The sequence below is a fragment of the Canis lupus genome, chromosome 28 (assembly GCF_003254725.2).
Source record: "Canis lupus dingo isolate Sandy chromosome 28, ASM325472v2, whole genome shotgun sequence".
Lineage (NCBI taxonomy): Eukaryota > Metazoa > Chordata > Mammalia > Carnivora > Canidae > Canis > Canis lupus.
The window spans coordinates 435,156-449,441 of record NC_064270.1 but is presented as its reverse complement, the minus strand read 5'-3'; the positions used below and the strand labels follow the sequence as shown (position 1 = coordinate 449,441).

Here is a 14,286-nt window from a genome sequence, read left to right as displayed (position 1 = left end):
AAACAAAAGTCAAGAACTGATTAAGTGGGTGGTATGTAGTAAGAACTCTGAAAGAAATAACACTTACTAGGAGCAGGTAAAAATTCACTGAGAAACTGTACTTCCTTCTGTGAATAAAACAACAACAAAGAATAGCAGCAGTAGATCAGAAATGTGACCAGATAAGTATATGAAGATTTCAAAAAGGCATTTTTGAAAATGTCTCAAGTCATAATATCCATGTGAATAAGATGAATTCAGGAGAGATGGGCAGAGATCATTTTTACAGTATACTCAAGGGTCACTAATGAACTAATCCAGCTATTATGAAGGTATCCTGAGCAAAACTGGGAAGTGAAGCCAGCAAGTGAAAAGTCAGAACAAAGGAAAAAGCAATCCCCAATAGTCTGGGAAAAGGAACCAGATTTCACATCTGAAATTCTGGGGAGAAATAGAAAGTACTATACTTTACCTCCAAAATCAAAAGATTAAAAAGAAAGTAAAAGATAGAAGGCACCTAGCTGGCTCAGTCAGTGCAGACTGTGACTCTTGATTTGGAGGTTGTAAATCTGAGCCCCAGGCTGGGTATAGAGATTACTTAAAAACAAAATCTTTTTAAAAAGTGAAAGACGGGAAAGATGTGATCTATTAGCAGGCCTGTGACAAAGAATAACTTGGTATAAGACAATGTGAATCAAATGGTTATCTGATTTCTAAACAGGATTATAATAATGCCCATAGTTAAGAGGAGATGACATGCTTCAGTTCCTCTTGGAGGAGTCAAATATGAAGTACTGTGTCCTAGGTGACACATCAAAGTACATTCAGAGATACGTGACCAAGTTAAAAAACAAACTCAAAAGCATTTATGAAAATAGTAGGAAGTGCACAACAATATGAATTTATCTAGTATCACTGAAGTGTATGGCTAAGAGAGTGAGTTTTATGTGTATTTTACCACAATAAAAAAGAAAAAAGTAGGAAAAAACAGAGATGTTTAGACCAATGAAGAGATGATCTGTGAAGAACATGAAACTGCTGAAAAGGCAAGACATAACAAAAACATCCATCCATTGGAGTGTAAATTTGCTTTATCATTCCTGGTTTCCCTATACCGTTGACCCTTGAACACCACAGGTTCAAATTGTGTGGGTTTATTTATATATGGATTTTTTTTTTATAAATACAGTACATGGTAAGAATTTTCCTTATGATTTTAGTAACATTTTGTTTTCTCTAGCTTACTGTACTGTAAGAATATAATACATGTAACTTACAGAATATGTATTAATCGACTATGTTATCAGTAAGGCTTCTGGTCAACAGGAGGCTATCAGTCATTAAATTTGAGGTTGTCAAAAGTTATATGCATATTTCAACTACACAGGCAGTGAACATCCCTAACTCTCACATAGTTTAAGGGTCAACTGTGTTTAGTTTTACATTCATTGTCTGAACAAATATGTTTTCAGCATCTACTCTAATATCAATACTCTTATAGGTGCCAAGGGTACTGCCTGCATGGATCTTGCCATCTCTACCAGAGGGTTAACTATGTTAAACAAGCTTCCCATGCCTTCCATTTAGTCGATGGAACCTTTTTTTTTTTGCAGTCACTCAGGTTCAGGAAGTAGGAGTCACTAGCTATGCCCCCACCACAAAACTAAGGCAATATCACCACTATCATCACCATGAAATGGGCTACAAGGAGGGATGAGCAGCTCCATCTGAGGGCAGAAGGCCACCAGCAAAACCCTGACAAGCAACATGGCTGGTCCCCATCTAGAACAAGAATGGTTGACACAACTTCCCTGTCACAGACTTTAATCTGTATCTCTTCTTAAATGCTGTTCTTTCTCTCTGGGAGGCCCTTTTCCTTCAACAATTCAATTTTTACCCCATTTTTAAGAATTATAGTCTACAGCCACCTTTTCCTAAAAGCCCTCCCATTTTATGAAAGCTCATGCAATCCTTTCTCTCCTGAAATCTGAGGACTTATTTTTTATACACCACAAGTTGACAATCAAACTTCTACTGCTTTGTCATATTTAATATTTCACTATGTATTTATCTTAAAAATAACATGTATGTTCCCCCAAATAAGGAGCCTCACAATTAACTTCCATGAATTTTTCCCCTCAGTGACTCATCTAGTAACTCTAGCACACACAGGCTTGCATAGTTAGCTCTCAAAATGTGGTAAACTGTGTTATCTGCAATTAGAAAGCTCTGAGCTTGTATTTTATAAGTTCCTTTGGACAAACACAAGACATCTCCAGTCAGATGCTTTCAGTTTAGTACTTCATAAAACCGTCCCCTTTTCAATTCACTTCTAGTTTTTTCCTCTCAGCTGAGAGAAATCATTCCATTAAAATAATCACAAAAATATGCTTAAAATAAGTTTTAAAAAGTTTATTTCTCCTCAAAATGAGTGAAAGTTATATGTTTAAGTTGTTATAATCATCAGGAAAAAGAATTAGGAATGTTTTCCTAATTTCATTTAAATATTTTTTGAAGTTTTTGCTAAACTGCTTTATAAAATCACTATCTTCAACCTAAATTGACCAGTTGAGTATAAGCATCACTTAAAAAAGTGGGAGTGGAGTAGGGAGAAATGATTTGAATTTTATATCAAATATTATTAAATAAAATTCCAGTGTTAAAGTAAACGAAAACAATTTCATCTCTGTGCTAAGGCTACAGTTTTCTAAAATGTCAGCCTGACAGAAAACAAAAAGCAGAAGATGAGATCAAGCCTAAATAAAGTTCTTCGAAAACACCTACCTCTTTTAAAACTCCTTTTGCAAATTAAATATCAGAAAATTTGTATACAATCTAAATTTCAGAAGCTGTTTTTCTTTTGATGTAACTCAATAAAGTTGAGAAAAAATTTACCCTATGCTATATATCCCAATAATGTTCCAATCTAGAATAATTTATAGCATCTCAATATTTTTAAAGTATTTGTTATATATTCCTGAACAAATCCTGATATAATCTATACCTAAGACATTTTCTAAAACATTCACTTACATTTTTGTGATTAACACATTTCATAAGAACTAGCTCTCTGTAAGCCCGTTTAGCATGAGTCTGATTCTGAAATGGCCGGCTTAGTTTCTTGATTGCAACATTTCTTTCAAGAATGGCATCATAAGCTGCACTGTAACAAGAAATTCAAAAACAAACAAAAATTTTAAATCTGCAAAACTGAATTTATGAAACATTCATGCAGATTCCTTAACTTTCTCCAAAGATAGAATCCAACTGTGTCAATTTCCAGTCTTTGATATTCAACATGTTTCTTGAACACCTATTATAGCATATTCTAACACTGTATAGAATATTCTAACATGTATAGCATTAACTGTTTCTTAAAATGCTATTATATTCAAAGGAACAATGGATTGTGAAGACAGAGACTGCTTGTTTGTTGGGTGTCCTCCAAATTCCACCTAGCATACAGTTAGCACTCAATGCACAAATGTTTAATGAGTATTCAGGTCTAATAGATAGCTTTAAGCCTATCCTAAAGAATCCTAAAGAATACATGTAGTCATAAATTCTACCCAAGATACTTTCTGAAGAATTCTACATAAGCAGATCATTTCCATCTTCCTTGGACACAACAAAATGAATACAGAGAGAGAAAAGAATACATATATAAGAATACATATATGCATATATAAAGGTATGCAAAAGATTATTTTACAATATAAAAGTATTTAAACTTTGTTTTGGGAGGAATTAAAAAATCAAGTTTACAAATATAAATGCTAGATTTCAGGACATTACAAGCTGCTTCATTGCTGTTAATGTTAATTATAGATGTTATAACATCTATAATTCTGTGACATATAACATCATCCTCATCCTCCTCTTCATCCAACATCATTACTCTTCATATTTTCTACCATATCCCACTGACAAAACACCATGTTTTGTAAATGAAAGATCAGAGAAAGTAAAGCACAAATAAAGTATCTTAAAATTGTAGAATATTATGACTGAAAGAGACTACAAATCATTGAAGTCACTAATTAACTGCCTAAATTAATTGCCTGATTGATTTGCCTAAAGTGAGTCAGAAAGTTAAAAACAAAGCTGTGACCAAAAGACTGACGTGAGGTTATCGCTTTTCATACTGGACTACCTAACATACTATAAGACTTCTGTTTATATATTTGGAAAGTTTGATACATTGTTGATTAAAACTATTCTCTAACTGAAAACTTGAGTTTGTTCTCTAGCTATCTCACTATTTCAAATGTAGTGAAGAAGTATGTATTAAGAAATTGGTACTCTGCCATAAAGGAACACATCTATGCATAATATATATGCCATAACTATTTCCTATATATGTGTGTGTGTGTACGTATATATGTATACACACACATACATAGAGATAGTAAAAAAGACATAAATATAACTCTGAGTTAGAAAATGTCATATTTACAGATATGTTCTCCTCAATTAAAAAAAAACTTTAGGAGTCATAAAAAATAGAAGTTTTGACTGTTTCAGATCAAGTATGTTTTATTTTTAAGCATTAAATTCATTTTATCTGTTAAACCAAAGTAGTATTGCAAACTCTAAAGGTTCAACAGTATCTGAGAAGGCTGCACTTTGTATCCAAGGAAGTTAGATTTCTAATGTTGATACTTGAATGTGCACAAATTAGAGACCCCAATCCAGACCTCTATGAATCTTACTATCACTGGGGTCCAAATTAATGCATTTAAAAAACAATTAAGTTATTTAGTTGATTCTGATGGTAAGTAACACAGAGTAGGTTTTTTATTTATTTTTTTAATTATTTATTTTAGAGAAAGACAAAGAGAGTGTGCAAACATGCACGGGAAAGGGACAAAGGGAGAGAGAAACTTAAAGCCGACTCCACGCTGAGGGTGGAGCCTGATACAGGGGTCAATCTCACGACCTGGAGATCATGACCTGAGCTGAAACCAAGAGTCAGAGGTTTAACCAATTGTGCCACCCCAGGCACTCCCAGAAAAAAAAAAAAAAACATTTTTTTTTAATTAATTTATTTTTTTTAATTATTTGAGAGAGAGAGAGCATGAAAGAGTGTATGCGTGCACACACACACAGACGGGGGGGGGGGGGGGTGGGGGCAGAGGGAGAGAGAGAAGCAGACTCCTCACTGAGCAGGGATCAATCCCAGGACTCTGAGAGCATGATCTAAGCTGAAGCAGACACTTAACCACTGGAGACACTCAGGCGCCCCACAAATAACATTTTTAAACACTATTAAGAAGTTTATAAGTACTATATTTCTTACAACAACCATGTAAATTAGGTGAGAAAACTGGCTTAGAAGTATTAACTTGCCATGAGTCACAAAGTTAATACATTATGAAACTAGAATCTGAACCATGAGCTGACTTTCAGAATCCTTCCTGTATTGACTGTACCACATTATTTTCTTTAAATTTAATTTGTGGTTGGTTAAATGTGCTTAGTTAAAATGACAACCAGCCAGCTAATACTTTATAAAATTACCCAAATTCTATAATTTCTGGTATTATAAGTTACTTCAAGAGAACAGAAAGAGACTAAATGCTACTGTTTCCATTACAGAAATCTGTTAGATTTTAGTATTTTACCATAATTGGTAATTTTTTTTAAAGTAGGCTACATACCCAGTGTGGAGTCCAACACAGGACTCAAAACTCAGGATCCTGAGCTCAAGACCTGAACTGAGATCAAGAGTTGGACGCTTAACTGACTGAGTCACTCAGGTACCCCAAATGCTGAATTTTTAAAAAATTAATATATTATCACAGGTAAAGTCTCCTCCCTATCTCTATTTTCAGAGGTAAGCATTATTCTGAGTTTGCTGTTTATTAATGGTTTTTATACTTTCCTACATATGTATGCATGCATAAGCATATGGTCTTATTTTGCATATTTTAATCTCTATATAAATGGTATAATAATGTATATATATTTTGTATCTTCCTTTTAAACTCAATACTGTATTTCTAAGATTGTTCTTGTTGAAACATCGCTCCAGTTCATTCTAAATGTTGTATAGTGGGATCCCTGGGTGGCGCAGCGGTTTGGTGCCTGCCTTTGGCCCAGGGCGCGATCCTGGAGACCCGGGATCGAATCCCACGTCGGGCTCCCGGTGCATGGAGCCTGCTTCTCCCTCTGCCTATGTCTCTGCGCCTCTCTCTCTCTGTGTGTGACTATCAAAAATTTAAATAAATAAATAAATAAATAAATAAATGTTGTATAGTACTTCACTACATAAATATATCACATTGTTTTATTCTCATGGACAGACTTGCTGGTATTACCAATTTTTACTACTATAAATGGTATTGCAAAGAATACTCCTATGTTTGTCTCTATGTACATGTGCAAGAGTTATTCTAAACCTGAGAGACCTGCAGGGTCATAAATACTTATGATTTTTTAGAAAGAATTCTGAAATAAATTTGGTTCAAGAAGAGGTAATAAAGATATAATTATGTTTGAGTGAGGCTTAGAATTCCTCAAAACACTAGCTTATTATGCTTATTCAGTGATCTAAAAATCATTAGCAGAACTGTCCAAAAAGTGTTCTACCCTTATATTTTATAAAGAATTATGTTGGGGCACTTGGGTGGCTCAGTCAGTCGAGCATCCAACTCTTGGCTTCAGCTCGGGTCATGATCTTAGGGTGCATTAAGCTCCACACTCAGCAGGGAGTCTGCTTGAGATTCTCTCCCTCTGCCCCTTCCCCTGCACGTGTGCTCTCTCTTTCTCAAATAAATAAGTCTAAAAAAAAAATTATGTTGCTCTATATATAAAGCCTGGGCGTTTTGTAGAAATTAGCCAGTAAATCAATTTCAAAGACACATATGAATTCTGAAACACATACATGAGGTATGAGCTCACTTCATCCCCCAGTACAAAATAAGATTTCTGAAATTCCAGAGTTTCATTATAATGTGAAAGTTATGATTAAGAGAAGCTTCTTATTAAACAACTAGCTATGGGAATAGATGTATACATGGAATTAACAAGCATGCCACTTATCCTTTCCTGATATAGATATCTGTCTTTACATGGCTTATGACCAAGTATTTAATCATAATTTATACTTAAAGATGGCAGTGCTGATTTATAAAGTTGTGTTTAATGAATAATAAAGACCATCAACCCCAGAACAAAACAATTTACTATGTTATAGCTTTAATTTAAACTTTATTAAGTTTTATCTTAATTTTTTTGAGGCAAGTTAAATATTTACTCAGATAAATATAAGAGGAGAAAAGATGGCAGTTAATGATTCTTTGCCTAATTTTTGGAAGTAAAAACTTACCATACTATTCCTTGAGCTCCTGAGCCTATAGGTTTTAAATTCTGATATCGTTTCAAGACTGTAAATGTGGAATCTCCAATCTCTACACTATAAAAATTGCTGTCACGCTTGCTTCTGCTCATGATGGCAAACAATTAATTTAATGGCTTCATCCAAATATTCACCAAGAAGCTGCAAAATGGAACAAAATGTGATGTTAACAAAATGAATTTAAGCTTAAAATTCAAGTCCTTACTCTGTTCACTAATAATAACACAGATTGCTATACCATGTTAAAGGAGCTGCTTCATTAAAACACAATTAGAAAGAAAAGAATACTGGAGGTTGGTTAGCATCTGCTATACTTAAGGAGATGATTGAGAGTTAAAAACAGAACAAAATTTTTACAAAGGCTAAGTTTCTCCGTTACAAGTCACTAGTGTCTTAACTTACTGGAAAATTATAAAGCAAACAAAAAAAAGCAAATAATTATAACTAAACATGCCTTTAAGGTCACTTCCATAGTTTAAAATTTAAAACCAGTCCTTTTTATGTATTTATTATAAAATACTGAAACCTTAATTTTTGTGAGAAATTGATAAACTTTTATTCAAAACTAATTCACAATCTCATTTAGCATGGCATGGAAGAAATCAACTGGCAAGCTAGTAAGCCTAGTTAGCATGTGTCACCCCTACCTAACAAACACAGAGCAGATCTCTGTTATGCTGTCACCGTAACAGAGCTCCTGACCCCCACCAGCAACATCCAGGTATAATGTAGATGTTGAGGTTGAAAGGATGAGAAGCAGGGTAGAAAATATAAGATAAAGTAAGATATAAAATAAAGTTAAAAATAAGAAAATATATAGAAAAAAGCATTTAGTATATTAGGATGTGAAATAAAACAATACTGTTCTGAATTGTGTGGGGCCTCAAAAGCACAATCTAAGTTCTGGCCACAGCTCTTTACCACATGCTGATTACAAGCCAAGGAAGTCTTTTTCCACCTATTGGAGTTGTATTTATCGACAAACCTATTACCCATTCTTACTAGACAAAAGTGGTCTATTCCAAAATGCAAACAAGACAGCTCCAAACCACTCCCCACATCCCACAATGAACCAAGAAACCAGTGAGGTCTAAGAATTACTGTCCATGTGCATGCATGTATAGGTTTTAAGACAATGCTAACAGAAACAAAAACAAAATTCTGATAACCCTTAGAATGCAAAGAAATCAATTTAACAAATACTAAGTGCCTAACCTGTTTCAGGCACTATGTTGGGCCCTAGGGCCAGATTATGTAGAAGTTCATGAACTGGATTCTAACAGTTGAATTCTTAGAGTAGGATGGAAGGCACTGGAAAGTGGAAAGCAAGAAGTCCCTGACCAGTTCCCTGGATGCTACTTGGAGAGACTACATTACAAGAGGAGGGGGAATAAGAATTAGAACACTAGTAAGCTACTGTACTAATCCAGATAAGAGACAAAATAAAAAATAATGAATTCTTAGATACGATCGTATTAAAAATAAATAGAAACTAAACAAAAAAGTCCAAATACTATAATCTTTATAAAACTAGATCAGTAAATTGAAAGCAACTGAGAAGTCAGATAATTTGGATACAGTAAAGCAGGACCAGAGAAACATTTCCAAAATCAGTAACTAAACCAGTTGTGTATTACTCCAAAAAGAAGTGTCTGAAATGACAAATGTCATTAATTCCACCTAAGCAGACAGACCAGAGGCTTAAAGAAAAAAGTCTGGTAACGATTTAAACACTTAAGATATGCTAGTAGACAAATACAAGTACTGGTTACCCAGACCAATTTCCTAACGTAACCTGAATTCCCTCTTGTCTACCAGAGGAGGAAAAAAAGGAGAAAGAGAAGTGAAAGGAGGAAGAGAAGTGGTGTTGGGTGCCAGGTCCCTCATCAAATATTCTACAGACTTATCCTGGAAACAGGGTCTGTCTAGGGCCCGGAGACTGTAATAATGGTCTCTGGTAATGTGCACATATGGTCAGAGGGGTAGCACAGAGCCTCCAAATAGTAAGGAAAGGCTTCTCTCTGTTCCCAGAACAGAATGGCCCGGGATCAGGAGTGCCCAAGGTACACACACAGAAGTCTCCATTAAGTTGTGGCAGCAGCTGAGTGATGATAGCTAATACAACTCCCCAGGAACAGAGCAGGTATGGCAGGTAAAGTACCAGAGTTAAGTAGGTAGGCCCAGACAGTGATACCCTCCACAAAAGCCACAGCTGCCACTCCCACAAACAGGAAATAGAAAACTCTACTCACTCTCAGCTGACAATATTGACATACCTGAATCAAACTCTATGCTGGGTACAATAAACACAACAGTTATCAGCATCTATCTGCCCCTTAAGAAAGCTTGTAGTTAAGACAGATAAAGAGACCTTATGTTGCTTAGTATCTGCCTGTGTATCAATATGGCTGTCATAAGAGCAGTGAAGAGATAGGGCAGGATGCTAAAAGAGACAAGACTATGCTAGTCTGGGCTCAGGAAAAAATTCCCTTGATGTTGTGATGTTTGAGCAAGATCTGAACACTGCATATGAGTTAATCAGGCATGAAGAGAAGGGAGCTTTCTAGGCAGAACAAATATTACATGCAAAGTAAATTCACCAACTTTAACTGTCCAATTTGATCAGTTTGATGAAAGTACACAATCCTATAACCAGGACCCAAACCATGGTGTAGATTATTCCATTACCACAAAATGTTTGTGTATGGGTCAAACCCTGCCCTCTACTTCCCACCCACCCCTAGCAACCAATGAAGTGCTTAGCTGTATCTTTCCTAGATCTTCATATAAATGAAATCACAGCATTATGTAATTTGTATGTCTGGCTTCTTTCATTTGCCCTAATGCTGCTTTTTTTTTTTTATTTTTAAGATTTTAAGTTTTAAAATAATATTCTACAATGTGGGGCTCAGACTCACAACCCCAAGATCAGGAGTTATCTGTTCCACAGAATGAGCCAGCCAGGTGCCACTGCCTTAATGCATTTAAGATTCATCTGTGCTGCATCCCCTTTTTACTACCAAATGGTATTCTATCGTGTGGATGTACCATTTGGACATTTGGATTGTTGTTAGTCTGGAAGTGTATTATAAATGACACTAGTATAAATATTCACACACCCCCCCCCATACATCTTTGGTAAATACTTAGGAGGGGATGCTGAGTCCTATGCTTACTTTTGTAAGAAACAGCCAAACTGTTTTCCAAAGTGGCCATACCTTTTTTATTCCTGGCAGCGAAGTAAGAGAGTACTACTTGCTCCACATTCTTGTGACTGCCATTTAATTTTATGTATACTAGTGGTTTACATCTGCGTTTCCTAATAATTAATGATGCTGAGCATTTTTTCATGGACTTATATGCTACATTTTTTGATGAAGTAGCTAATTAACACTTGTGCCCATTTAAAAATATGATTTTTAAGTACTTATTTATATATTCTGTATTTGTACAAATATATTTGTACAATACAAATATATTGTATTTGTCTACTAGCATATCTTAACATTCTTTATCAGCTGTTAAGCAAGTATTTTTTCAAGTCTGTGGCTTGCTTTTCCATTTCCATTTTCTTAAGTGTCTTTTTTTTTTTTTAATGTTTTACTTTGAAATAATTTTAGAATCACACAGAAGTTACAAAAATAATACGGAGATCCTGGCTATCCTTTACCCAGCTTCACTCAAATGAGAGCATCTGACATAACCACAGCACAATTATCAAAATGAGAAAGTTGACATTGGTACATACACTACTGTTAACAAACAAGGAAACTGACATTGGTACAATACGATTAAACAAACTATAGACATTATTCAGATATTACCAGTTTTAAATGTACTTTGTGTATAGTTCTCTGTGAATTTATCACATACATCTATTAGTGTAAACTCTAGCACAATCAGAAGTGTTTCATCTCACCAAAGAAAATCCTTCATGCTATCCGTTTATATAATCACACTCTCTTGCCAACCTTACCCCTGACAGCTATGTTTCCACCACTATAAATTTTTTTCATGTAAGTAAAATGTTATGTAAGTGATATCACATAATGCGTAATCTTTTATAGTTTCCAATAAACAAGCCTTGCAAAATTTTGTTCAACTTTTTCTTAGGTATTAATATTCTGGGTGCTGTTAAAACGTTATTTTTAAATTTTCAGTTGTTCATTGCTAAAATATAGAAATACAATTAAATTTTTTATATAATAGTTTTGTACTAAGCTCATTTATTAGTCTTAGGAGCCTTTTTTGTGGATTCTTTGAGATTTTCCACGTATACAATCAGTTTCATTTCTTCGTTTCCAATTTGAATGCCTCTGAATTCCTTTTCTTGCCCCTATTCACTACAAGTTCCATACAATCCTGAATAGAAGTGGTAAGAGTAAATATCATTCCCTTGGTCCCTGATCTAAGGGGAAGCCATTCAGAGAAGAAATAGCCAGACACAGATAGAAAATGAAGAGAACACACTGAAGAAGCCAAAGGGTTTTTAAAAAACTGGTGAGTGAATGCTTCAGAAATATCAAAGAAACCACTCAAGTAGTAATGGGGGGTAGAAGCTAGATTGGAATGAGCTGAGGTGTAAGTAGGATATGATTTTAGAAATAGGTTAAGTAGATGTCAGTACTTCTTAAGAGAAATTTAGCAAAGAAGGGAGGAAATTGATAGAGAAAAATGGTAAAGGCAGGATAGATTATATATAACATATAACATGGTATAGTATATATAACACAAAAACAACATGAACATTTTTTAAAGATATTATTTATTTATTCATGAGAGACACACACACAGAGGCAGAGACACAGGCAGAGGGAGAAACAGGCTCCCTGCAGGGAAGTCCAATGCGGAACTTGATCCCAGGACGCCAGGATCATGCGGCCCTGAGCTGAAAGCAGACACTCAACTGCTGAGCCACCCAGGCATCCCATGAACCTATTGACCTACTAACAGAAAGGATACAATATAAAGAAGAAGGGGGAGAACAGGGGAATGAAAAAGAAAAATGAAGTTTCAGATGGCACCATATTTTTTTTTATTGATGTTCAATTTGCCAACATACAGAATAACACCCAGTGCTCATCCCATCAAGTGCCCCCATCAGAGTCTGTCACCCAGTCATCCCCATCCCCCGCCCACCTCCCTTTCCACCACCCCTAGCTCGTTTCCCAGAGTTAGGAGTCTCTCATGTTCTGTCTCCCTTTCTGGTATTTCCCACTCATTTTTTTCTCCTTTCCCCTTTACTCCCTTTCACTATTTTTTATATTCCCCAAATGAATGAGACCATAAAATGTTTGTCCTTCTCCGATTCACTTATTTCACTCAGCATAATACCCTCCAGTTCTATCCACATCGAAGCAAATGGTGGGTATTTGTTGTTTCTGATGGCTGAGGAATATTCCATTGTATACATAGACCACATCTTCTTTATCCATTCATCTTTCGTTGGACACCGAGGCTCCTTCCACAGTTTGGCTACTGTGGACATTGCTGCTATATACATCGGGGTGCAGCTGTCCCGGTGTTTCACTGCATCTGTATCTTTGGGGTAAATCCCCAGCAGTGCCATTGCTGGGTCATAGGGCAGGTCTATTTTTAATTCTTTGAGGAACCTCCACACAGTTTTCCAGAGTGGCTGCACCAGGTCACATTCCCACCAACAGTGCAGGAGGGTTCCCCTTTCTCCACATCCTCTCCAACATTTGTTGTTTCCTGCCTTGTTAATTTTCCCCATTCTCACTGGTCTGAGGTGGTATCTCATTGTGGTTTTGATTTGTATTTCACTGATGGCAAGTGATGAGGAGCATTTTCTCACGTGCTTGTTGGCCATGTCTATGTCTTCCTCTGTGAGATTTCTCTTCATGGCTTTTGCCCATTTCATGATTGGATTGTTTCTTTGCTGTTGAGTTTCATAAGTTCTTTATAGATCTTGGATACTGGCCCTTTATTTGATATGTCATTTGCTAATATCTTCTCTCATTCTGTAGGTTGTCTTTTAGTTTGGTTGACTGTTTCTTTTGCTGTGCAAAAGCTTCTTATCTTGATGAAGTCCCAAAAGTTCATTTTTGCTTTTGTTTCTCTTGCCTTCATGGATGTATCTTGCAAGAAGTTGCTGTAGCCAAGTTAAAAAAGGGTGTTGCCTGTGTTCTCCTCTAGGATTTTGATGGAATCTTGTCTCACATTAAGATCTTTCATCCATTTTGAGTTTATATTTGTGTGATGTAAGAGAGTGGCCTAGTTTCATTCTTCTGCATGTGGATGTCCAATTTTCCCAGCACCATTTATTGAAGAGACTGTTTTTTCTTCCAGTGGATAGTCTTTCCTGCTTTGTCGAATATTAGTTGATCATAAAGTTGAGGGTCCACTTCTGGATTCTCTATTCTGTTCCATTGATCTGTGTGTCTGTTTTTGTGCCAGTACCACACTGTCTTGATGACCACAGCTTTGTAGCACAACCTGAAATCTGGCATTGTGATGCCCCCAGATATGGTTTTCTTTTTAAATATTCCCCTGGCTATTCGGGGTTTTTTCGGATTCCACACAAATCTTAAAATAATTTGTTCCAACTCTCTGAAGAAAGTCCATGGTATTTTGATAGGGATTGCATTAAACATGTAAATTGCCCTGGGTAACATTGACATTTTCACAATATTAATTCTGCCAATCCATGAGCATGGAATATTTTTCCATCTCTTTGTGTCTTCCTCAATTTCTTTCAGAAGCGTTCTGCAGTTTTTAGGGTATAGATCCTTTACCTCTTTGGTGAGGTTTATTCCTAGGTATCTTATGCTTTTGGGTGCAATTGTAAATGGGATTGACGCCTTAATTTCTCTTTCTTCAGTCTCACTGTTACTGTATAGAAATGCCACTGACTTCTGGGCATTGATTTTGTATCCTGCCATGCTGCCAAATTGCTGTATGAGTTCTAGCAATCTTGGGGTGGAGTC

At 35.7% G+C, this 14,286-nt stretch overlaps 1 protein-coding gene across 13 annotated transcripts in view; it reads right to left on the bottom strand.

Annotated features, from left to right (window-relative positions):
- MAPK8 (mitogen-activated protein kinase 8) overlaps positions 1-14,286 on the bottom strand; it is an 87,573-nt gene that overhangs the window by 34,578 nt on the left and 38,709 nt on the right. For 11 of the 13 annotated variants that reach the window (XR_003143955.3, XM_049103143.1, XM_025466306.3 and 8 more), the window contains 2 exons: positions 7,310-7,480; positions 3,013-3,142 (listed from right to left, as the gene is read on the bottom strand). The exons of 1 other annotated variant lie outside the window; for it this stretch is intronic. Coding sequence is in view for 11 of the 12 variants with exons in the window: in XM_049103143.1 (XP_048959100.1) it covers positions 3,013-3,142; positions 7,310-7,431 (252 nt within the window). In the remaining variant the exon portion in view is untranslated. The remainder of the gene's footprint in view (positions 1-3,012; positions 3,143-7,309; positions 7,481-14,286) is intronic. One more of the 13 variants, XM_049103144.1, reaches the window with a different exon arrangement.